Here is a 26,208-nt window from a genome sequence, read left to right as displayed (position 1 = left end):
TATATTGTCACTTTTCAAAGAATTGTTCTTTAAACTTATTTCAGGCTTGATATAGTTTGTCTTAGTGGCTGAAAATTTCAAGCCCAGTGCTAGAAAGGGGCAGCTACTTTCCACAGGGGTTTTACCCATGGGGTCAGGACAAATGGTGTTTGCACCACTGCTTTCTCCAGGGGAGGAAAGCTTTAAAATTTGACTATGTCTCCATTGGCTGCATCATCCTTTGGCTGCCTGAGGCATGATGCATTGAATTCATTCATGTGTCTTAATGGTGAATACATTAATCAAAATCCAGTCCTGGTGCTGTAAACACCATGCAATAAAGGATCTCCTCCACTCCACCCCAAAAAACCCCAGCAGAGCTAACATACTTGAACAATCCCATGAGTTTAATTGTAATCCTTGTTTTCCCTCCCCAAGCTTCCCTCTGTTACTCTCATATTATCAGCTGTGGTGCTATTTCTGACACCTAGCGTATTGTTTCTAAACCTCATATCCTTGCTCATACTGAATAGTACCTTACTCAACATATAGCACTATTGGAGATGAGACTCCTCATGACATAAAGTGAGCAAGAGTATCATAATCTGCCATTTAGCCTATAAGTTATCGGGGCAAGGACGGTGTGTCTTGTTCTGGAAATGGTCTGGCACACTTGGTATGGTCAATAAATTAAAATAATCCTTATGGCTCCCTGGCCTCTCCTCTTAAGGCTTTTTGTGATTACTCTGAGCAGTTGAGGGCCCAACCAATGGAGAATAATTTGCATGCTCCTTTTCACTGTACACGTCCCACAATGGTCAGACCATTCCCACTATCCTGGGATATTCCTGTCACAGTTCAGGGCAACTGCACATGTATTCTCCCCTCGTGGTCCCCCAAAGGAATCTTATCTAGGCTCCTGACTCCTCAGCCTTCATCTCTTTTGGGTAGAGACCCTCATCTCTCTCCTTCCTCCTGACTGGGAGTTTTCCAGACTCCACTGTTCCTTCCTTACACAAGGATATTGCCAGCAAACGAAACTGCCGAACCAGGCCAGCGTCTGTGCTTGGCTTTCTTGCCAAAGGCTTTGAACAGCGAAATTGACCGCAGGTACATGTTACCACACAGCTCTTTCTAAGCAAGCACATTTATTCTTAAAGTGAAAACGTTACAGAGTAGACATATAAAAACAATAAAAGAACCTACAGACATGCTAAAAGCTTACCACAGTTCATCCATCAGTCTTAGGGGGCCATACTAGATCAAGTCTTTCCAACTCTTCTGCAAATATCGAGGCTCCCCTTGGACAGAAAGTTCTGACTGTTGACTGAATCAGAAAGAAGGCTTTGAGTCAGTTTAAACTCAGGCTGTTTATCCAAAAGTCCTTTTGTCTGTTGGCCTCAGGAGAATCTAGTTTGAACTCGTATATGTAAGCCTCTCTGGAAAGTGATACCTCGGGGAGGGGCTGAGGAGGGAGATATAGCAACCAGGCTGATTCCCTTTAATCACCGCTCACAGCTTCAGCTCCTAGAGGAGTTGTGGTAGTCCTTCTGCGTGAAGAATGACATAATCATACACAAACCATTCATTTAAAACAATGGACCCTAAAGATGCTCTGTGGGGTTGCAATATCTGTCACATCTCCCCGAGAGAGGTTACATACAATCCCAGCCCACAATAACACACAAACTAAGGCCTTTCAAGGAGAGTGCTGGAAGTTGCCATATTTGTCACAATGCCACCAGAAACAGTTTATCCTGTGGTGTAATCCAGCCTGGCACCTTCACTATTTGACCAGCCATGAAGGGCCATCGGGATACAGTTTCCGTGTTGGGTTCCACAGAAGGAAAATGCTGTATTCTCAGCTGAATGGGAAAGTGCATGGGAGTGGGGAGAGAGAAGAGAAGGTTGTTTATATGTATGGTAGAACATGTGTAAGTGGTTCTTTAAAATATCCAATGAGTCAGAATGCCTGCTAATTAGAGTTTATACGTTTGCTCACTTTACTTATTAATATGCTAATACCATGGAGTGTTTTATTCCAAAAATTAACCTTGTGTACAAACAATTTCCAGGAAACTAATGAGAACTACTTAGTCATGTTCCTGTCTTTATCTTTATCTTTAATACCGGTGTTGACCCTGGTAGACTAATCTGCTACTGAATACTGATGACGGAAAATGTCTGTGAAAGCCACATGCTGTACCCTTATACACTAATATTCTGAATGAAGTTCACATCAGTGAATTATGACACTGTAAGGTAGTGGACAGCAAGTGGATTTTAATATGTGCCCAAGCATAGATAAGACTTCTTCCAGGAAGGCTTGAATCAGGATCTGAACAGTTGAATCTTAGATTAGATTACAGCACTTTGTGGCTTTATAGCAAAAACACGGTAAATGCACATATCAATAGCACTAGTTTACGCTTGCTTTAAATAAATCTGGTTGTAAATGTAGATTTTGTTTTTTAAAGCTTTCTGTTTTTGCTTTATCAAGGGACAGAGTAGCTTCCCTGAGTTACCATGTCCTGGATGGGCCCAATAAAGTTCCCGTTGTACAGATTGATGAGAGAGGCTTTCTGAACTCGGGGTCCTTGATAGGATCATCAACAATTGAAATAATTTCCCAGGAGCCATTTGGAATCAACCAGACCATTGTAGTTGCTGTTAAGGTAGTATTTTTCTCTTTATCTTCACTAGGGTCAGAATACAATTAAGGCTAATGCTGTTCCATCCGTTAAAAACATACGCTCCTATGACACCAACTGAGTAAAGTTAATTTCGCCTTTAAATTCTGCGAAGTATAAAATGCACAGCTAAATGGACAGTTCAGTGTTCTTTTTAACAAGGTGTTGGAGTACCAGTTTGGTGGCGTAATGAAGTTTTAAAATGTGCATCTCCTCACATCAGAGAATTCTCATCTGTAGCACAGTTCACCAAAAATGTGCCTGTGGATTGCATGTACACGTGTAAGCTAGAAAAATATTGTCCTAAAAAAAAATCTCTTCAGAAATGTTTTCTTTTAGACACATTTGATACTCTGTAGCTACTGACATCTATCATAGGTGGTTCATGTCTCAAGGAGAGGAAAGGGATAAAGCCAGCTAGAGTGATTAATACAGTGTCAGCTACAAGGTGACTAACAATGGTGTTTGAATTTTCAGCATGTCTGTGTTGTGCAGAAATCTCATTATCTATCTTCAGCTTCCAAGTACTGTAGCTCTTAACAGACTCTTTCTACAGGGAATCAAAACAGGAGAGTGACTACCCTCAGGTTCAAATTTAGCTGCTGTCCAATGTACTTAGTAAGCTGGGCAAGAAGCTTGTCCAATGTTGGTGCATGTTGCTTGTAGTGCTAAAGTTCTCGGAAGTGCCTTCACTTCAGAGAAGGCACAAAAGTTATAGTAGGAACCAGCAGCGAAGGGATTATTAAATTGTCACCCTGATTAATGCTCTTTCATATGATTATCATTATTAAATTACATGGACTTCTGCTTGGGTATAATCATGCATGTTTCTGTTTCACCACTTTGGGCACTGATGGCTCATCTGTATGTCCTGCACAGTCTAAACCAAAGTAATACGGAAGAGTGTATGAGTACTTTCCACATCCCTCAGGCCATAGCTTGCTTCCCCCTCCCTAGTACTTAGCCTAGACTCTGCTGGGTCCTGATCCAGTGTTCGTTATAACCACGGAAAAGACTCCTGTTGATTTTCTTGGGAGCTGGATCAGATACCCTGGCCTGCATGTTGGGGTGGTGGAGCCACGCTCTCTCCAGTCATTTATTCATTCTGTCTGTTCATGGAACCAGCAAACTGCAGGACTGAGGATTTAAGACTGTAAGCTCTTTGGGGTAGGGGCTGTCTTTTTATTTCACATCCATACAGCTTCTGCCGTGACCTGTCTACTTATCTTAGGTACTTATTTGGCCCTGTTGCCATCTGAACACCTCATATCTTGGCTGTCTTTGTCCTCACAATGTCCCTATGAAGTAGAAAAATTATATTAGCCGCATTTTACAAATGGGGAATTGAGGCACAGAGAAACCAGGTGACTTGTCCAAGATCACAAAGGGAGGCAGAGCAGGACATGAACCCCGGTCTCCTGAGTCACAGTAGGCTAATCCTCTAATCACTGGACCTTCCTTCCTCTGTCTAGCTGTATATACCAATCTGAGTATTTTGGCAGTCTTTGCTCAGGAGAGGCTGTATTACTGAAACAGCAGGAGGCAATGAAAGTAAGGAGTGATGTACTATACCAGAGCTTTGTGAGGAGGTAAACTCAGCACTTGCTCACATGCCGTCTGGGCTCTAGTCAACCCAAACATCAAAACATTAATGCTAGAAATATTCAGAAAGCTGAGATGTTCTTAAAAAATAAATAGCTGCTTTCATCAATATTAGATTTAGCAGTTGTCTCTTGCAGACCGTGTTTTGAGACTGTTAAGTAAAACAGGCTTGAAAGTCTCTCATGGAAATGGCATTTTTGTTATCTTGTTACATCAGTTAGTTGGGCAGATGGCCTTATGCACTGATGTTTTAGCTTATTACATCAGCTAGTGGAGCAGACAGCTGTACATACTGATATTTTAGCTACAGTTTTCAGACTCACCAAAGATGCAGTTTCCTTGAGGCCAAAGCCGTTCTTTCCTTTTCAAGTTTTGACATGTACATTTTGAGATAAAATGTAAAACTCTGTTATCTGAGCCTCTTGGCTCAGAAGAAAAGTATCCTTGAGGGAGGCATTTAAAGTACTGTTCTTTATACAGTTGAAGTTTTTTTTTTTCTTCCTTTATCCTTCCATTGTTTATTTTCCAAAAGCTGTATCAGAGAAAACTCACATTGTCCCTTTACTTTTGATAGCTTGCCTAGATAAGTCAAACAGGTTTTCCTTTTATTAATTAATAGTGGAACTACATTTCCACAACAAAACATTTGTGAATTCATCATCGTAAGAACGATTCCCTGCAGGTAAGTGTTGCTGCAAAAATTGTCTTTATTTTTGCACAAACGCTTGTTTCTTTAAACAGCTTGAAGAATGGGAGCAGGGATTGCAAACCCATTCTGTTTTTCTTGGGCAGGGAGCCATTAAACCAGCAGAATGCAGCTTGCTGACCAATCTGGTCTTAACAGATGCAAGGTAGGCCCAAGCAGTCAAGCCATAGGACAGTTTATTTCAGAGTGGCCTGATCCCTTCTGCAACATGGGCATTCCCTTTGAATGTCCTGACTGAGATTCTGTGCTGTGCCTCTTAGAGATGCAATACAGAACTCGCAGCCCAGTGGAAGTTATGTAGCTAAAGTGGCTTAGTCCTGGGCAACTCCTGCAGCACCAATATAATAGACACAACCCAAGGGAGCTGTCTGAATTGCAGCAGCCTCTCCCTGGCTGCCCATAATCTCCACAGTGCTGGAGCCACACCCCCCTATAGCAGGTCTTGAGAGGTGGCCATTGGAGGGCAGCCTTACAGCTGTCTTCCACTGTTCCTGCACTGGGGGAAATCTTCCCCCTGCCAGATCTTGGGCTTTTAGAGTCCCTTTATGCCTGGGGTAGAGGTACTGAAGCAGATGTTAGAATCTCATCCCTGGTTTATATGTAGCTCATGCACCACTCACCCAGGGGCTGATCTTTGGGACTGTATAATCTTTGTATATCCACCTTGCCTGGGGAGAAGCCTGCAGGTTATTAGTTGAGTTGTGTATCTGTTGAGTTTTCTGGTTTTGTTTTACAGGATAAACACATTGTCTCTGTAATTTTGTGCATTTGTTACATGTCATTATTGCTTCTCCGCTCCTGGTGCTATACGAGCAGGAGATGCTTTGCAAGGACTTTATGAAACATAATAAATCCTGTCTGAAATTAAATGCTCCATCTCTCAATTCTGTTGTAATGTCCAGACTAAAAATATGTGTGATTCATAAAGAACTCTTCACATATCTGTGTCTGAAAATTATTTAAATAGCTTTATTTAATAGGTACCCCATAGTCAAGGGAAAAAAGCACTTTACAGAATATCATCTTTTATTAATGTCATATAGGTGTCTCCTGTTTCCTACCTGAGAATCTCCATTAGTCCTGTTCTGCACACTCAAAACAAAGAGGCTCTGTTGGCTCTACCATTGGGTGTGACATTAACCTTCACAGTCCATTTCCATGATAACTCTGGAGATACCTTCCATTCGCACAATTCTGTGCTAAACCTTGCAACCAACAGGTAAGTGTCTACATCATAGTGTTAATTATAGGGGCAGCAAAGAAATGTAAAAGACATTGTATTATACCAGTCATGATAACTGCCCAGGGGGTAAAGCTATGTCAGCAAGAGTGTGCTGTACTTCTGGTGGCAGATTGGGATCACAGGCTTGGGATCATTGATTGACTCCTGAAGTATGTAGAGCCTTCAGAGTTGCCAGAAAAAAGGGCACCAGTTAGTCACCAGTATTGACCTGACAAAATGAAGTCATGCCTAGGCAGAGGGTCAGTGGGAATGGGGGGTGTATGGGTGTATATGCTTCCAATGATTCTGAATCATTAAGTTGTACACATTGTTGGCTTATGTAACAAGTTGATCTTATTAGTGTTGGCCTTACCCTTCCTCTCCTTCCTCCCTCCTGCCGTTTGTCACACTCATTGCAGCTTGTCTTAAACTTAGGGAATTTGGAGTGGGGACTGTGTCTTCAGATATGTTTGTACAGTCTTTAGTACAATGGGGATGCGATCCTGACTGCAGCTTTTGGGCACCACCAGGATACAATAAAAAAATCACATTTGGTCAGTGGGATGTTCATCAAATTCCCCAACGATTACTGCACAAAGTTTGTCTTCCACAGAATTCCTTGTGTAAATGCTTGGGTGAGAGTCATGAGGAAAAGAGAGATATGGGTTGGGTTTTTTTTAAAGCTATCTTGTCTTTCCCCCACTCATATAGATATATCTTGGTATTAGTATGGTCAGGGGAGGCTGCAGGCCCCAGCACGCAAAGCGCATGCTTGAGCGGTATGCTATGGGGGGCGCTCTGCCGGTGCCGCGAGGGTGGCAGGCTGGCTGCCTCCGGCAGCTTGCCTGCGGAGGCTCCGCTGATCCCGCAGCTTCGGTGGACCTCCCACAGGCATGCCTGCTGTGCTTGGGGCAGCAAAGTCCCTAGAGCCGCCCCTGAGCATGGTCAGGAGTGTGCAGTGTTGGGGAGAGTGCATATCTCAGTAGCAGTTTGAAGATACTGACCTAGTAGAGTTAACAAATTTTGGCTGACCAGCTGTATTTAGTGCTAGACCCATTCATAGAGTTTCATTTTATTCCTCCTTTCCTCTGTGCAAAAGTGAAAGTAGAGGCAGGCAAAAAAGGAGTCAGGCAAAGTGAGAAGTTTTTTAAAAACTGAATAAATACCTATCAGACAGGAGGAGAGTAAAGGGAATAGCAGAATTTTCTGAAAACCAAAGCATTTTTTTCCTTTTATTTACAGAGATGATTTTGTGCAGATTGGGAAAGGAACCACGAACAACACATTTGTAATTCGAACTGTAAATGTAGGCTTGACTTTGCTTATGGTTTGGGATACAGAGCACAGTGGAATTGCAGATTATGTCCCTCTTCCTGTGCAACATGCCATTTTCCCAGAGCTCAGAGACATGGTAGTAGGTGATGTCGTCTGTTTTAGTACTACACTGATAAATCAAGAAGGTAAGAAACACTAGCTGTTTAAATGCATTTCAATGCTGGCTCTGAATTACCATGGAAACTTTGTAGTGCTATGCATTGTGACAGTCTAGGGAAACTAAATACATTATTTATGATGATGATCAGAATCAAATGACACTCGATATTCTTTTGAACACCACAAATAAGTTTGATCAACTGCAGCTTTCAAAAATTTCACTTGTGTTGAGCTCTTGGGCATCAAACATCTGCAGTTTCCAATTCAATTGTTCCTAAAATATAAAACATTCTGGAAAAGGCTTAGTTAAAAAAATGAACAGGGATAATACTACAAAGACACAGTCTTGAGGCCTTTACTCAATCCTTTAATTAGTTCTTTGGCCTTAATGGGATTTTTACAAGAGTGGAATTTCTGCTGGTGTAACTGAGAGCAGAATGTGACTCTGAGGCAAGGACCTCAGAATCTAGCCCCCACACATCGGATAGCATAGCTGATAATATGCGCACACGCACACAGAGTGGTGAGAATTGGTGCATATAATGGTGGGTACCTATTGTTACAGGGTCAGGCCAGATGGCTACAGAAGAGTGATAGAAGGCAGATATATTAGCCCTAGGTTAAGTAGGTCCCCTTTCCCTGGGTAAGGTAACAGAGAAGGTTCCAGAACAATCAGGAATTTTCTGGAAACAAGGCAGACAGGCTGATTAGAACATCTGCAGCCAGTCAAGAAGCTGCTAGAATCAATTAAGGCAGGCTAATCAGCACACCTGGGTTTAAAAAGGACCTCACTTCAGTTTGTGATGTGTGTGTGAGGAGCTGGGAACAAGAGGTGCAAGGAGCTGAGAGTGAGAGAGTGTGCTGCTGGAGGATTGAGGAGTACAAGAGTTATCAGACACCAGGAGGAAGGTCCTGTGGTGAGGATAAAGAAGGTGTTTGGAGGAGGCCATGGGGAAGTAGCCCAGGGAGTTGTAGCTGTCATGCAGCTGTTACAGGAGGCACTATAGACAGCTGCAATCCACAGGGCCCTGGGCTGGAACCCAGAGTAGAGCGCAGGCCCGGGTTCCCCTCAAACCTCCCAACTCCTGATCAAACACAAGAGGAGTTGACCCAGACTGTGGGTTCCACCAGAGGGGAAGATCACTGAGGCGAGCAAATCCGCCAATAAGGGCAGGACCCACCAAGGTAGAGGAGGAACTTTGTCACACTATAGATAACATACTCCAGTTTGAAAACACACATGGCTAGCATATGGGAACCCTGTTAAGCAGTTAATTTACAAATAGTCTTTTCTCATAGGCTTGTCAGGAGTCTGGAGCTCTTCACTGAGCAGTGTTCTTCAGGTTGACCCAAGGACAGGTGTAGCTGTGGCAAGGGATTCAGGAGTTGTCACTGTTTATTATGAGATTCCTGGACTACTTAAAACATACAGGGAGGTGAGAGACTTTTAACTTCCACTAGTGCTGTTGAGGTTTGTTTGCTGTCTGTTGAGAACATATTTCTACCTACAGTTAATGTTAAGCTTCTGTTACTGTCCTTATTTAATTTTTTTTCTTGGAAATGTATAAATTTGTTCCTATATCTGTACTGTTTATCTTGAGCAGAAAATGAATTGATGGGGAAAACGTTTGGTGTACTTCCAAAGACATCATGGTTATATTTTGTGTTTAAGAAGGCAATTAAACTTAATAGTTTGTATTTTGAGCCTGCATTATTTTTATATGGCACACTTCATTTCTTTGCTTGACTAGGTTGGTTTCAGATGCTGAACAACTTTTGGTTAAGGCAGTGTATCTCAAACAGGGGTTGCCGCTTGTGTAGTGAAAGCCCCTGGTGGGCCAGGCTGGTTTGTTTACCTGCCCCATCCGCAGGTCCAGCCGATTGCAGCTCCCACTGGCCGCAAATCGCTGCTCTGAGCCAATGGGAGCGGTTGGAAGCAGCAGCCAGTACGTCCCTTGGCCCGCGGCGCTTCCAGCAGCTGCCATTGGCCTGCAGTGGCAAACAGGGCAGGTAAACAAACGGCCCGGCCCACCAGGGGCTTTCCCTGCACAAACAGCGACCCCAGTTTGAGAAACACTGGATTAAGGCTCTGCTTTTCTGAATGAAGTTTCACTGTTTGAATGAGATACCAACCAGAATTTTTTTTCATATGGTACCATATGTACTGTACATCAGCCAGTCGGTATTACTGAATTTAAAGGGAATTGCATTTATTTGATCTTCAGTGAAATAGTTCTGTCTACACTGAAATCACAGTATCAGCAGACATAAGAGCACCAGACATTATTTTTAATTAAATTAAATCCAGCTTTTTTGTGCCTGTTTTTGTGCTGATTTATGAGGGATTAATAGAAATAGTAAAATGTTTTTCTAACTTAAGTTGCCTAAAAGAGCAACTTCTAAAATTAGAGAAATGCAGCTTTTCTTAAAAAAAAAAAGCATCTTTTGTCTGGTGTGTGTGAGAGAGAGGAGTATCCATTTTTGACTTACTAAAATCCATTCCTGCCTTAATTTGTGTTCATTTAACAGTCTTGTGTAACAGGGTTCTTCGGTGTCTTTTTTTTAGGTATTGATCAGTATTCCTCAAAGGATTATAGCAATGCATGTAACTGGAGTGAAAACAAACTTACAAGGAGTTCCAGCTTCAAAAGTTTTAGTTACAACTGGGGACAGAAGCAAAAATTTGAAAGGTACTGTGCTGAATCTTCTCCTGCTTGCCTGTTCATTACTTAACCACACATGCATGATGCACTGTCTCTCCTCTAGCATCTAGGAGTGCAGCAAGAAAGGAGCCTGCACTAGTGCTTCACCACTGCCTCGCAAGTTATGTGGCGGGAGTCATGGTCATGTTGTGAGTTTGTAGGGACTTACTGGCTTTTCCCTTTCCCTGCCAAAATCTCAGAGTGAGAAGATCATGGGCATGCTCCTGAGTCACCACACCCAGTGATGGGGGAATGGACAGCCAGTGAGAGCTTTCGAGCAGCTGGGCTAGAACCAAGAGGCAGGGGAGAAAAAGCCCAACTTTTCCCTCCCAATAGCCATGAAAGATGGGGCAGCAAGAGCTGAGACTCCCTGATGCTCTCACAACTGTGTTATGTGAGTGAGATGTTCACAACACTGTGTGGTGAATTGAGCCAGGAGGTTGCATAGTGTGAAGATACTGAATTGCAGTGGGGCATCATCATATAGTGATACACCATTGTGATGCCAGTATTGCCACATACTCTCAGGAAGTCAGAATGTGATTCTTTTGTGGCCAAGGAGCTGTCCAGCTGTTAATATGGGAGTTCTGCTGTCCTATGCTGTGAGCTCTTCATAATGATTTTAAGGCCTCAGTATATGACTATACTAAAAAAACCCAAAAGCCTATGGCAATGAGTCTCAGAACCCTGGCTGGGTTTCAGAATCCAAGCAGGAATATATGTGTGGCTATTTTTAACTCCCGCTCTGAGACTCACTGCTGTGGCGGTTTTACTCAATGTAGATGTACTCTTAGTGCTTTGAGCCACAATACTGCCACAACCACAAGGAACTCAGAACAAAGTTCTGATATGTTTACAATGGAAAAAGATAGTATCAGAGGGGTAGCCCTGTTAGTCTGAATCTGTAAAAAGCGACAAAGAGTCCTGTGGCACCTTATAGACCAGGGGTTCTCAGACTTTTGTACTGGTGACCCCTTTCACATAGCAAGCCTCTGAGTGTGACCCCCCCCCAATACATTAAAAATACTTTTTTATATATTTAACACTATTATAAATGCTGGAGGCAAAGCAAGATTTGGGGTGGAGGCTGACAGCTTGCGACTCCCCCCATGTAATAACCTCATGACCACCTGAGGGGTCTCAACCCTCAGTTTGAAAACCCCTGTTATAGACTAACAGAAGTATTGGAGCGTAAACTTTTGTGGATGAATACCCACTTCATCAGACACATGGAAAAAGAGATGAATTTATTTTTTGAACTGTCCTCGGGAGCCAAAAAATCTTACCAATTATAGGTGAAACCGCGTTATATCGAACTTGATTTGATCCGTGGGAGCGTGCAGCCCTGTCCCCCTGGAGCGCTGCTTTACTGTGTTGTATCCAAATTTGTGTTATATTGGGTGGCATTATAGCAGGGTACAGGTGTAATATAAGCATCTCTAAAACACTCTTTCATACAAATGACTGATTTGTAATACGTGTACAGGAATCATTCTGTATTTTTTTGAGGGTGGTGGAGGAATTTGAGCCATTGTTTAAGTATGGGTTTTAAAATATTTTCAGTTAACGAACTCAAAATAGCTCAGTGAATTTTCATCAACTTTCCTAAGAGATTTAACCTTTGGGTTTCCAAAAAGGAAAAATGTTGACAAAGTTGATCAGTAGAGCTGATTTTTAAAATGTTCACAGTTTGGGGATAAAAATGGAGAGAATTTCAGTGGTTTTAGCAAAAAAGAATAATAATGAAAATAACAATCCCCCCACTTTTCAACCAGCTGTTCGAAGGCTGTTTAAAATTTTGAATTTTCAAATTAAATAAATGGGTGAGGTTTCAGAAATAAAACTAGTGTAATTTTCCCCTTTGCTCGCAACAAATGAAGGAAAAAAGATGTACAAGGAAAGTGTACTTGAACCTGACTGTCACATTAATTGTCATAGGCCATTAAAATATAGTCTGCTTGTATTTAGTGCCCATGACCTGTACCAGAGTCAGGGCCTTGCAGGCCAACTCCCTCTTTCTGCAGGATAGATACAGCACAGACTTCAAGCCTTCTATACATTATCTCAAATTTGTGTGGGAGGAACCACTTTCAGAGTGAGAGAACAGATTAGTCTCCAGGCCTGTTCAGTTCTTGATATCTCTTTGTGATCTAGACACTTTTCTGCTAGCACATGGAATGATGCTATCACTTAACTCTCACAGGCCATGTCAGAAGCCTTTCAGTCAGTGTTGACAGACTGGATTTGAATGGGAAACCTAGTGAAGAAAGGCTCTGTATCTAATTACCGGTTCCCTGAGCCATCCAATTTGCAGTTTTGTCCTTATTTGCCTAACAAATTTTAAAATCACTCCGGTTTCTTCTATTTAAATACTGAATGGTTGCAGCTTCTCTTCAGATGCAAACAGAATATTTTAGGATACTCCAGAAAGATTTTTAACTGAGCACCAATTGGCACAACTGCAAAAACCCAATTTTCAGCTTTAATGGGAATGCTGTCATTTGAAAATTTGTTCTTCTGTACTTAGAGAAAGCAGAAATGCTTGTAAAGTTTGCTTTATCTTGATAAAGGTCAAGTCAGACCCAGATCATCATTTTTCTGCAGATATATCTGAAGGCAAAGCAAGTGTTTGTTTTCAGAAGTTCCAGGCTTGAAATTTGTTTTTTTTAAATTGGGTTTTTGTTTTTCATGCAATGGACATGGAGTAGTATGGACCTTCTGTTAACACTTTTGTACAGAGCTCTTTTGGAACTACTTTGATTCATTATTTTTGTGAATTATGGATACTATCATGATTTTTGAAACCAAAGAGATCAATAAATTTGTGTGTCTGTTTTTCTTGTGGATGAAAAGGAGCTAGTAGTCAACCAACAACTTGATTGGTTCACTGTTAGAATGTAATTGACTTTTTAAAGTAATATATTTAGCATTAAGCATGCTTATGCTCACCATTACTGTGCTTGACAATTGCACCAAAAATATTTGTTTTTAGAACCACTTTACAAGTGACATTAAATATCATATTTTATCTTCTGATTAATAAGCCATACTTGATTTAATCACAGTGCCTTTTTGTTAATATTGAACAGTCTTAACATTCAGCACTTGTTGAAATTATATTTTTAGTATAATTTTGTGTGAACTGTTTGCCTGTTCAAATCGAATAATAAGTTACATCATTTTTCCTCTTGAACAACTACTGAAAAATACCTTTTAGTGGGACTTTCAGAGTTTGCCTAACTTGTGAGGTACAAGCTATAGAAAAAAAGTATAAATGTGCTGAAATCTATGATTTAATATGACTCACTGACTGACAAAAAAATTCTTTTTTGCTTATCTAAACTACCATTATAAAACTTTCAGGTATACGTACTCTTTCAGGCTACATGTGAGATAAGACAACTGCATTACTTGTAAGACATTTTTATAGTATGTCTGAGATTATAATGAGGGTGGCAAAATGACTTGAAATTTCCTCTCAGAAATGATGTTGAGCCATCCTTTTGTGTTAGCAAAGTGCACTTTTTATCTTACACGCCTGTTTTTTCCCCCCTTAGGGGACTGTTCACCTGTTCAGATTGAAGCCATTAAAGAACTACAACCAGAGTCCAATATCGGCTGCCACCTTCATTTTAATAAGGATGCATTTGATTTCCCAGCACATGATATTTTTACAGCAGAACCTGGATTTGATGCAGTTTCAGGTAAAATGGGGAAAGAAACTGGGATTGCAAATGCAGAGCTACAGTACTACTGCAATTTGTTCTAACATTTCTTGTGCATCCAGAACTCCCTGTTCAAGCCAGTGGGAGTCTTGAATGCATAAAGAATTAAGGAGTGGATCCCAAGCGTAACTTAAAGGTTTTTAATGTTAGTTTGTTACTTATGTGTAGTTGTCTGACATTTATATAATCTCTGTTACTGTTTGCTCCATATAGCAGTCAAGATCTTAATGTTTTCAAACAAGTCCAGAACCAGTGCGGGGTTCATTAATTTCCACATGTCCTCCTACCTATATAGTGCTGTTTTGAGAAATCTTATATGATACAACCCTGCGTGATTTAATGATGCACTTGGTAGAATTTTAGGCTGCACATTATTCAAGCCTTTAATGCTAAGAAACCACTACCTAGATCACTTCCGGAAAGGTTAAAGGTACAAATTAAGGTCCTGATTCTGCAAACCCGTATGAATAACTTCACACATATGAGTCTTTCCACTGCAGCTTGAAATGGATGGGAAGCGAGTGCCATCTGTGGAACAGAAACATAATGTGCTCATGCTGATCCACTTCACAAAGCTAGTGGGGTGCCATATTTTGCTCTAGCTGAATTGTATAAAGGTAGCCCCAGCTAGCCTGCATTGCAGTGGCCTAGTCTGGATGTGGAAAAGACACAGATGACTGTATCTGGCCTGCTTCTATGAGGAAAGGCTTTAGTTTGTTAGCTAACTGCAGATGACAAAACAAAAAGTACAAGCCACCACTGCTACCTGAGAATGCATGAGTACTCAGGTGTCAAGAAATACCCTGACATTGGGAACCTCTTCAGCAATGGAAGGGCCTAACCCATCAACAGGTGAAATAATTACAATTCACGTCAATTACCCTAGCTGCTTCCCCTGCCAGGCACCAACGCCTTTGTCTTCTATGTAGAGTCAGTCTCAGATTCATAGAGTTTATGCTCAGATGGGACCATTAAATCACCTAGTCTGACCTGTATAGCACAGGCCATTAAATTTCACCCAGATAACCCTGTATTGAGCCCAATAACTTGTGTTGGGCTAAAGCCAATCTTCTCAGTCTGTTCACTGTCCCTGTCTTGTGCAGGTATTGCAGTATCATCAACCCCAAGGATTCAAAAATCACAAGAATGGCTTAAAAATTATATGTTTTTTTTTAACCTAATGCATTTGAAGTTCTTTATTTAGTTTGTGAACATTTTAGGGATCCATGTTTTCAGGCTTTCCCCTGCAACTGTGAGAGCTAGAAACTTTTATTTTAATGAAAGCTAAGATTCTCTTCTGATCCCATGACATCAGGAGCTGGGGCTTTAAGACCAAAACATCGTGAGACTTGCGATAAAATCATGAGAGTTGGCAACACTGTGAGAGCAGAGGAGAGGTGTACATGAGTCACAATATGATTTTTAAAAAGCACAGATTATGTGGAGAGAGCATTCTTATGATAGTCCAGTAGACCTGCTGCTCTGGATAATGGAGGTTACCTTTGTTGCACAGTGCTGCAGAAAGTATGCCATCAGGAGTAAGATGTGTGCAGTTTGCTTATGCAGAAAAAAGGGGCATGTTTTTATCCTTGCTTCAGATCTGTGTTTAAACACATGGTCAGCCAAACCTTCCAAGGTGCGAGAGTGTGGTTACTCCTTCCCCCTCAAATTCTTCTTGAGAAAAGCATCTGTCTTGTGATATAGAAAACGAGTGGCGGAGAAAATGGCAGGGAAACTGACGTGTATGAGAAAATCAGCTTGTACTGATAATATCCACTCAGCTCACTTTGGGATTATTTTATTTATTTACTTTATTAATCTTTAGTCATCAATTGGGATGACTTTTAAGAGGTTGTAGGGAATCACTGAATATCTGAGCAGTAATGGAGCAGTGCACAATAAGGCAGTATGCAGGATGGATTTCTATAGAACAAATCATACCAGACAAAGTTGATTTATGATGGTTTTTGGCTAGATGGATGAAGAGAACAGAGTGTATGTTGTTATATTTGGATTGGAATAATGCATTTGATCCAGTGTTCCCAGAAATCATGCACTCAAAATGTGGTTCAAACCAGCTGGGCACATGAACAATTTTACATAAAGCAAGTCTTCTAGTTCAGTATCCAGGGGAATTATTGCTAGGCCCCATCTTAGGGTCTTATTTGTTCACTGCACTTTCATGCCTTTTCCCACTCTTGGGACACCCTGTCCATTGTGGTTTGTCAGGGCACCGCCTTCCCCTTGTTCCATTCCCCTCTGAAGTCTCCCTTCCACAAGGAACGTTCTTGGGTGTGAAGAGAAAAACCATAAAGAAACACAAGTAAATTAACAAAGGTTGAACTGTTTTCATCTTTATAGGACACTATACCTGTTCCATCACAATGCACAGACTTACTGACAAGCAGCTAAAGCATCTGAGCATGAGCAAAACTGCTCTCCTAGTTACAGCTTCGTTCCAGGGCGGCAGCCATTTCTCTGGAGAGCAGATCAGCGCTGAAGTGCCGTTCAATCCAGGGTTTTATGCTGATCAGACTGAAATTCTCTTAAGTAACCATTACATGAGTTCTGATGTGAAAATATTTGGAGCCACTGAAATTCTTGACAAACTTGAGGTGAGTATGTCACTGCAAATTCTCATTACATATTTAAGGCTGTATTGAGCTGTTGGGTGCATTTGTGAGCAAGGGGCCAGTGTGTAAACTTCCTCACCCTGGGAGTACTTCCAGGAGGTAATGTGACTCTCTCATCCCTCTGATGCATAATATCCTCCATGCTTTCCCCTTGCTCCAGGAGACGAGTCATTTATGGCTGGCTTATACCTATAGCAAATTACCACACACACACACACACACACACACACACACACACACACACACACACACACACACACACACACACACACACACACCTACCTAACCACCTACCTACCTGACTACCTACCTAACCACCTACCTACCTAACCTGCTCAGCGGTGCGGACAAGTTTGTCATGGGAACTGGTGCCTGCCCGGTCTGGGGAATGTTTGCTCATCTGTGTGGCCAGGCCCAGGTAGCCTATGCAAGTATGTAAGGAGGGGCTCTTCCTTTCCCATGTGTGGAGGTGCCATGCAAGTCACAGAGTAGCCTATAGTGTAAATATACATGGCACTTTACAAAAATATAACAAAAGCATACAGTCAGGGTATGTGTACGATGATAGCCCCAGGAGGTGGGGAGTGAATTAATGAGGTGGCTCAGAAGAAATCAAGCAGCTGTAATTGGCAGGATTTTTCAGCAGGGTAAAACTTTTTTTTTTCTCAGCATAAATCAGAACAAATGGACCTGAGCAAAACACGGGAGGGAGATTTCTCAACCTGAGGTTCACCCAGCACTCCCAGTAGCTGTGCTAGCATGGAGGCTTCCCAGAGCCATTCTCTCTTTCCAGCAGTCCTGCTCCTAATTCTTCCCCTAGGCACCTATGCAAGGGGAGGAGAAAGAGTGTAGCTGGAATTTAACTCCCTATGTACTAGGGAGAAGTTAGTTCCCCTACACCTCGTCACAACCAGCTGTAACCTGCTGCCCATTGTTATATGTGTGTGGATTGTTAGATCCATTCTTAGTAGCGATTGTGAGAGGTCCAAACAGACTTGTTGTGGATAAAAATGAAGTGTCATGTTTGCTAGTTTAACATCTGTCCTGAGACCATATGCTGCACTTTCTGTGGACTGACTCAATGCTTTGCCATCTCTAACGGCTATGATTCTCTGGTTTTATGTACTGATACATGCATGACCTTTAAAATTCAAAAATGTCTTCTGATAGTACCTGCTGTGGTGTGAACTGCAGATGTTTATAATCTCTTCAGAGGGGAAAGATTAAAACACTAGTTTTTGTAATTGTGCACATACAGTTGTGTGTATTTTCTCCAGCTAAGTAAACCATATTTGATTTATTTTGGGATAGTTTTTCTTCTCACCCGAGGGACTAAATGCAGAAACTCATCATGAAGTTTGAGAGCTGATGTTAAAATAATAATAATCTGTGTTCATCAACCTTGCTAAGTTTTTTTTTAAAGCATTTTAGTGTTTGACTCATTGTATTGATGTTACCCGACAGTAGAACGATTAATTTGTAGAAGGATAGGAGGATCTTTTAAGTACTGTAGTCAACGTTAACATTCTTGTGTCTTAGAGATTCCACCAACTTGAGAAGCCAGGATCGGCAGGAATGGTGTCCCTAGTCTCTGTTTGCCAGAAGCTGGGAATGAGTGACAGGGTGGATCACTTGATGATTACCTGTTATATTCATTCCCTCTGGGGCACCTGGCATTGGCCACTGTCAGGAGACAGGATACTGGGCTAGATGGACCTGTGGTCTGACCCAGTACGGCTGTATTTATATTAAGAATCACATTTCTATGTGGAAATATACTGTTAAATTTATTGTATTGTAAAGTATTATTACAAGTAACCCTGGAGGTTATGCAACAGGTAAGGAGCAGGGAGTGAAAACATTTTTTTCTGTTTTCACTTTGTTTCCGAATGGTACAGTTAGTTTTAGTGTTTAGCTGATGGTCACTCACATGTTTGTTTCATGCCCTGGCAGGATGATATTGCTTTCATGTGCTACTGTGTGGGGAGTTCACATGCATGCTCTTCTCCAGGCTTGCAAGAGATGGTAGCAAAACTGGCAGCAGCAATACTCAAACTAAATAGGCAACAGATAGTTGTGCAAGCAGAGCGGGAGAGTGAATCTGAGGAAGTTTAGTGGTATAGCTCTATAGTTACAACATATGCTCCTCTTTGAAGCAAATTTTCCTTCCAAGAGAGTAGTAATTCTTATGCATCTCTTTGGCATTGAACCAGGAAAAGAGGGTGTGCACAGTGCTTGTTGGGACAGTATGTTTGTCTTGCAGGTGAAATGTGGGTCACCAATGGTGAAGGCCTTTGAGAAGGAGAAATCGTATGGACTGCCTAGTTATGTAATCTACACTGTGAGTGTATATGATCCAGGAGTTCCAAGCCAGGGGTCCTTATCAACCACTCTTACCATATCCAGCCCAGTGACTGACCAGTCGATCACTGTTCCGGTGACAGTGATTTATGTAGCTGAGAGAAGCGAGCCAATGAGACGTAAGTGTATCTATCTGTATATTTCATGTGTCATAATAAATCTCCAACATTCATTAGTGTTCAGGGTGGTGGTGTAGAACTTAGTGTGGTTTAGATTTGAGCCAGGGTAACAGTCAGCTTAAAAAGTTGTCTGATATGTAAGATAAACACTAATATTCTGACAGCAAGGTTTGCACGCAAATGCTCCTTGTGGCTGAAGCTGAACAGATTTCCCTTTCTGGGTCAGTCCAATTACTGTCTTTGGAATGTGCTCTCCTAACGGCTGCTTGCCCGTCCCAGCTGGCATAAATTCCATAATTCTATAGTATCCAACAGTACTTGTTCCTTTAATTTTTACATACTCTCAAACACGGCTTTGGCATTTCCAAAACTGATTAGTGGGTTGATGTGGGAACAATGTGTGTGACATTTCAATCTATTTTGAGTTATCACCGACAAGCACATTTTGAACATTATAGTGGAAATTGCCATTGTAATCTAAGTCAGTCATGTTATTTAAACTAATAAAATGTATCTTGCACAAATAAATATTCAAAATGAAATAGAAAAAAAGCTAGGAAAAGAGCCCAGTTGTCATTAGAGAGGATTAGAAAGATACAGTGCTATTTATAACATCATGTGATATTTCTCCTTTTCAATCGGTTCCACAGACGGAGCCAGCTTATTCCAACACTTCCTTGATTCCTATCAAGTAATGTTCTTCACGCTTTTTGCACTGCTGGCGGGGACAGCTGTTGTGATCATAGGTAAGGAAGTAAAAACCTGAAGTCATATTTTCCTAACTTTCAAACATTTTTAGCTGTGCTTTTAAAAGAATAGTTTCCACTCTGAAATGTTTTTGATAATGTCTTTCAGCCTACCATGCAGTTTTCTCCCCAAAAGAACAGAACACTTATCCAGCATTTACCCCAAGGACAACACCTCAGCAGAGCTATAACAGTAAGCAGCTGTTACCCAGTTATAAATAAAATTAATTGGTTACCCTAGGTATTGCATCTGAATTATTGCAAGGAGGTTGCACTAAGAGAACCCTGTATCCTGAAATAAATTACAAGGCTGGCATCTAAGCAGTATACAACTTTTAGTGTTCCTGATTCTGATTTCACACACACCTGTCCTATACTGCTTTGACTCCTTAGACCTGAATGGAAATACTTGTGCTTTACATTTTTGTGATGGAGACTAGAATCAGGATCATTAAATGGTATTTTGCAAGAAATATTTTGGGGGAGGGAAGAAATAACTGCAGTAGTGAGAAAACTAAGGTCCCGTTCCTGCTCCTATGGAATCTAATGACAAAAACTCCCATAGCTCAGTATGTACCTTCTATGGATGTTACTTTGCCTTTTATGTAACATGCACATCAGAAATCCCAGTGTTACACAGGTACATACTTAGGTTTGATCAGAAACATAAGAAAAAATCAGAATTATTTGATTCTCAGTAGTTTCACTCTTGATTGAGAGAGAAATTTTTAACATCTTGTCTTAGTTATGATCTTTGGAAAATCCCACTAAGAGAGTTTCAGTGAAGTTTCCTATGCTGTAATGGAGATTTCAGTCCCTCTGTGGCAGAACAGACACATCTTTTATTTATTTATTTGTTTGGTTGTTTATTTGTAAAGCAGCCTTGGTGGAATGAAGGTTAGCCAAAAGAGTGTGCTGGGAGAAAGGATTTAGTAATGCTTCAGGCTCCGTTGTTGAAAAGCCCATGGAAAGTAGTGACATGTTCCTGTCTTTAAAAAGAAAAACAATGAGCAGGGAGTCTATTTAACTTTAATTTGGAAATCAATCCCAGCATAACTGGGAAATACTCAAAATTCTTATGTTGTTATAATTAGTAAAATGTGCTTAGGGTTTCTTTCCTCCTCCTTGGTATTACGTTACCCTTTATTAAAGTCTGAGCAAGGGCCTGCAAGGAATCAGAATTAATTACCTGGATTTCACTTCTTAGTGATCATCTCAACAGTACTTTCTACAATGTTTCATGTATTAAATGAATCTTGTGAGGTACAGTAACTCTCCATTTAATGGCCTTTCACTTAACGTTGTTTCGATCTTAGGTCCCTGCTCAATTACAGAACAAGCTCCATTTAAAGTTGTGCAGTGCTTTGCTAGAACATCGCTTGGCTGCTTTGTCCACAGCTGGCAGCACCCCTAACAGCTCCCCTATGCCCCCCCACAGCACCTCCTGCCTGCCAGCAGACCCCGTGGATCAGCACCTTCCCCTTCCTCCGCCTCCTGCCCACTGCAATCAGCTCGTTTGTGGCATTCAGGAGGGAGGGCGGAGGAGCGAGGACTTGGCGCACAGGCTTCCCCTCCCTCCTCTGCCTCCTGAACGCTGCAAGCCAGCTGACTGCCATGGGCAGAGGCAGAGGAGGGAGTGGGGAGGAGCAAGGACGCGGCCTGCGGAGTAAATGAGGATGGGGGGAGGAAGAAGAGGCGGATTAAGGGTGGGGGCTTCGGGGAAGGGGTGGCGTGGGCAGGTCGAGGTTTGAGCCCCCCCGCTCCTGGTGCTTGCAGAGTAGGGGAAGCTGCTGCTGCGCAACATGCTTCTCCTAGCCTACAGCACCTTCAGCCTCCTTGCCTGCCTCATTGTCTCCAGTGCCAGTGGGCTGTGCCTGTGTGGAGTAAGGCAGGGGCACCTCCCAACTATAGTACTGTACTATATGGCAAAAAAAAAAAATTATCTGGAACCTAACCCCCCATTTACATTCATTCTTATGGGGAAATTGAATTTGCTTAACATAATTTCACTTAAAGTCGCATTTTTCAGGAACATAACTACAATGTTAAGTAGGGAGTTACTGTATCCAGCTCACTGCACTGGGAAACTTCCATCCTCTGCATAGTCTACATAGAGCAGAGAAGAAAACTTCTTTGCCTTCAATTACAGTGAAAGTCCCAGTATTAGATACCTGGGAACAGAGTGCAGAAGGGCTGGAAGCTTCTCTAGCTACAAAAAATTGCTGGAAAAAATGGAAGATCTTATCTGATCTGGGATGAAGCAAGTGATTAAGAAAGCCAGGTGCAAGGAAAACTGGATGAGCCTTTCACTTGCTTTTTGTAGTCTCCTGCTTTCCCATACCACTGAAAATCTAAGGAAAAAAAGAATTGGCCTAAGCATCATTAAACTATGCCAGGGGTCGGAGAACAGAAGGTAACGTACAGGGAATACAATTACCAGATTTCCAAAGAAATTCTTACTCCCACTACACCTGCAGGGCCTCCCATTTTGCCTTGTTCCTTTTTTCCCCTTGACCAGAAAAAGCAAGTATTTAAACACCTGAGTTAATGAATTCAGACTTGATAGAACTATTCTGTCGATGCTGTTAGGGCCAGAGCTCCAACTAGTGCACATTCAGACTTATCCAAAATTGAGACCTCAGGTGCTAAAGTGCTGTTTATTCTGTTTGGACAAAACAGAAAGTAGGTAAAACCACTACAGCTGGGTGACATTTTTGTACCTAAATCTTTTCTTGACATGTGCCTGGTTTGGAGTTTGCAAAGAGTTCAATTTTACTACAATTTGAAATTATTTGGGGGAAATAGATCTAGCTGTCAAGAGACTTGTATTCTAATAATGTTTCTGACACGGACTTGATGTGTGAAGTTGAATGCAACTATGCACCTTACGTTTCCCTATTAACTAGTAATACAGAGATTTACCTACTTCCAATAGAGGCCTAAATTTGCTTGTAACATGTTAAGGTGAGTCATTGGTTGAGAAGAGAAGAGAATTCACAAACCCCTCACTCCCACTAAGCAGGATTAGTTTTGCAAACCCCACCACCTACTCATCCTCCTCTTTTACTTTTTGCAACAATGTCCAATTTCTTTGTTTTCCTTGCAGTGACTTTTTGTGTGAATTTGAGTTTCCAGGTACCTGCCCATGACAAATGTTCAGTTTCTTGAACTGCCATGGAGAATCAAAACATGAGGTGGTCAATAACCACATAAACTTAATTATTGGAAAAAATCGCATTAACTTTCACAAAAAAAAAAATCAATCAATTTCACACAGTCCTACAAAGGAGTCACTGAATACCTATTACAGTGTAGGACCCTGAGCCAGCAACACACATAAGTACATTAATAATCCAATTTACTTCAGTTGGGACTATTTGCTTATAGTTAGGCACATGCTTGAGTATTTTGCTGAACTGGAGCCTCACTTCATATGAATGACTTTGGGGTATTCGGAGTGAGGTAAAACAAACCCAGATTATTAGTTTCTGTCATTATTTACTGAAATAAAATAAATGTGTGGGCCTCAGGGGTTTTATCAATGCATTAATTCATGTTGCTTGTGAGAAGAAATACAGAAGTTCCATCATCTTCATTTGATTAAAATGTACCTGAAAATATAAAGGCGGAGCTTTATTTTCAGTGAGTCCTTAGACTCCCTTCCAGTGTTAATCCAATCTAAGAGCAGCTGTTGGTTTTTTCCTCCCTCGCTTCCCTGCCCTTAATATAATTGTTTCCTCTCTTTCTCCACAACTGTAGGTTTTTCTGTTTCATCTGCAGCTTCTCTCAGTCCTTCGTACTCAGATAGAAAAAACAGTCCTCCCTCCAGGCTATGGAGTACTGGTTATGCTTCACATTAAAGAAAGACTACAGGACTCATCTGCACCAGGACATATACTTGGGCTGGAAAAAGAATCAATGCTAGCAAAATCATTTCACTCTGGAAAATTCTCAGCTAGGCTAAAAAACTTTCAAATGCCAGTGTAATGCAAGTCATCTTAAAAATGCGGTGTAATATACTGTGCAACACCTTTTTTAATGCATAATGCTCTTTAAATTTTTAAGGGGATGCTTTCAATCCTATAAAATCCATTCTTGTGTCTTTTATGTTATGGTCAGTTGACAAAGATGACTGGACAATTAGCTCTCTTTGTGCTAAGCTAGCTTTCCTGCAAGCGTCACGCAATTAGAAGATACATTTAGAAGGAAGTGCTTAAGTGTTAGGGGTTTTTTTTATTTGCTTTCTGTGGAAATTAACTTTCTTTTAACATGGTTTTCAAAGAAGGGAAATAGTAAAACAGGTAAAATGTGAGACAAAAATGTGAAGGAGTCTGTGTTTCAAAGGACTAACGTTTTCTTTGGGCTCCAGTATTATCATCATGAGACTCAGGAATGTATTGCACTGATGTGTTCTTATATTTTAGCCTTACAATGTGATTTATCTTCATTAGTTGCCAGTAAAAATAGGAAATGCTGTAATAACTGTGAATAGATTGGTCTGTTTATTTTTTACAGAAAATTATAAATATGGCTCCCTCCACATAGGTACAATTGCAGTATATTTATGGTTACTGTACTCTCCTGCCTTGAATGACCGAGAATGCTAAAAAGCATGTGCCTTTCTTGAGTAACCATAATTTACGAATGAAGATTTCTAGAACTGTTACAAAGGAGTATGCAAATCTTTTTGAGTGAAGGCAGTTATTTTTGGCTTTCTATTAATACAAACATGACAAACAGTGTGTTTTATTGATTGTTTTAGAACTATAGGTACCTCAGCAGACACTGAGCCTCCATGCATCACCACTGCCCCCATTACTGCATTGTGAACTAAGTGGCACGTTATATGATAAAAACAAAGTATGAATGTCAGTTAGTTTAACCTGTTTGTCTCTGGTACAATATGGGCACCCTAAAAATGTTGACTTTTACTACTAGCTATTAATGGTGTGTACAAGCAGGGCACAGTATAATTAATATTTTACTTAATAGTAAAAAGAGTGCTTACCTTATATCAGCTATGTGTAATAAAATAAGTGTATGCAGCATATTGCATAGGTAGTAAATGATTTCAGTTTTTGTTCTGGGGTTTTTTTTTTAAGTTTTGATTGGCTAGAAGAGGCCCATATGACTCAAACTGCATTATTGACCAAAAAAAAAAAAATCAGAATCTACTTTACTAAACTGGGAGGTAGATCACTGCACATGCTCAGACATGCTGAGCTTTTCAGAAGACTGCCAACAAAGTACACACGAGTGAGATTTTTACACATTTATTTTAAAACATGAGAAGAGAGTGGTTTTCAAGCCCTAGCTTTAAAATATCGCTCCTAGGAGGGAAAAATTACCTCAGTTGTGGTATATTAAATCCTTCGATGATTAAAATTGAAATATTGGTCATTTTCTTTCACCCTGTGGGCTTTGTTTTCAAGCTTTGTTTACATATATGTAATACTGTCAGAGGGACAATTGTGAATAATTTCCTTAGTTGTGAAGTGTCAAACAACAAGTAGTAGTAGTTCAGTGAAGGTGATCTGATCTGTTATAAGGAACATAATATTGTGTCATTACAGTGAGAGCCAGTAAAACACTGAGCTCTTCTTGTGAGAAATAGATGAAATATGCAAGATTATACAGGCAAATATTCAAAAGACATGAATGTATACACAGACAAATTCGATGGCATGTAGGTTTTTTTACATGGAACTACTGGAAAATGCCACATTGTTCAATAGTATTCCTTCTGTGAGATTTTGTGTAATTTATTTACTAGTGCTTGATAAATACAGATGTGCCTTACATGCTGGTGTTCCTTAAAATTGACAGTTTGAATGTAAATATGACCATTTATACTTGTTTTATTTAATAAAGCTTTATAAGATTTTTTTTTATGTCTTGGCTGCTTAATAGCTAAAATTACATTACAAACTGTTTGCCTCTTATTTGTATCCCATGCTATACCTTTGTTGTCATGTTGCAAAGTGACTGTAAACTTGTCACGTTTATTGGCTCTAATGATTAACAGGCATATCAAATTTGCTTTCAGTGAAAGTAAAACACTGTTGTTGTTGTTTTTTCTCATTGTCAGTCCTGAAAACTCACCATACGATTTGACAGTCAAGACAGGCTGTTCTCTTCTCACTCACCACCACCACAAAGAAAGATTCTGCACACCAGGTTATGCCCTTAGTGACACCTGTGCAATTTCATTGTCTCCAAACTATGCCCCTCAATTACATCGGTACAATTGCTTTTACTTTTATTATAACTGGTGTAATTTGGAGACAGT

The 26,208-nt window shown here is 40.8% G+C and overlaps 1 protein-coding gene across 1 annotated transcript in view; it reads left to right on the top strand.

Annotated features, from left to right (window-relative positions):
• The window catches only part of NUP210 (nucleoporin 210), a 125,904-nt gene extending 100,099 nt beyond the window's left edge, over positions 1–25,805 (top strand). Inside the window, exons 30-40 of the mRNA XM_030568114.1 lie at positions 2,480–2,654; positions 6,021–6,196; positions 7,442–7,659; positions 8,933–9,069; positions 10,200–10,323; positions 13,893–14,039; positions 16,422–16,675; positions 18,957–19,173; positions 19,824–19,919; positions 20,029–20,112; positions 23,679–25,805. Coding sequence (XP_030423974.1) covers positions 2,480–2,654; positions 6,021–6,196; positions 7,442–7,659; positions 8,933–9,069; positions 10,200–10,323; positions 13,893–14,039; positions 16,422–16,675; positions 18,957–19,173; positions 19,824–19,919; positions 20,029–20,112; positions 23,679–23,779 — 1,729 coding nt within the window. The 3' untranslated portion in view covers positions 23,780–25,805. The remainder of the gene's footprint in view (positions 1–2,479; positions 2,655–6,020; positions 6,197–7,441; positions 7,660–8,932; positions 9,070–10,199; positions 10,324–13,892; positions 14,040–16,421; positions 16,676–18,956; positions 19,174–19,823; positions 19,920–20,028; positions 20,113–23,678) is intronic.
• Positions 25,806–26,208: the final 403 nt, after the last annotated feature.

Source organism: Gopherus evgoodei, chromosome 7 (genome assembly GCF_007399415.2).
Source record: "Gopherus evgoodei ecotype Sinaloan lineage chromosome 7, rGopEvg1_v1.p, whole genome shotgun sequence".
Taxonomy (NCBI): domain Eukaryota; kingdom Metazoa; phylum Chordata; order Testudines; family Testudinidae; genus Gopherus; species Gopherus evgoodei.
This window is presented reverse-complemented; position numbering and strand designations above follow the sequence as displayed.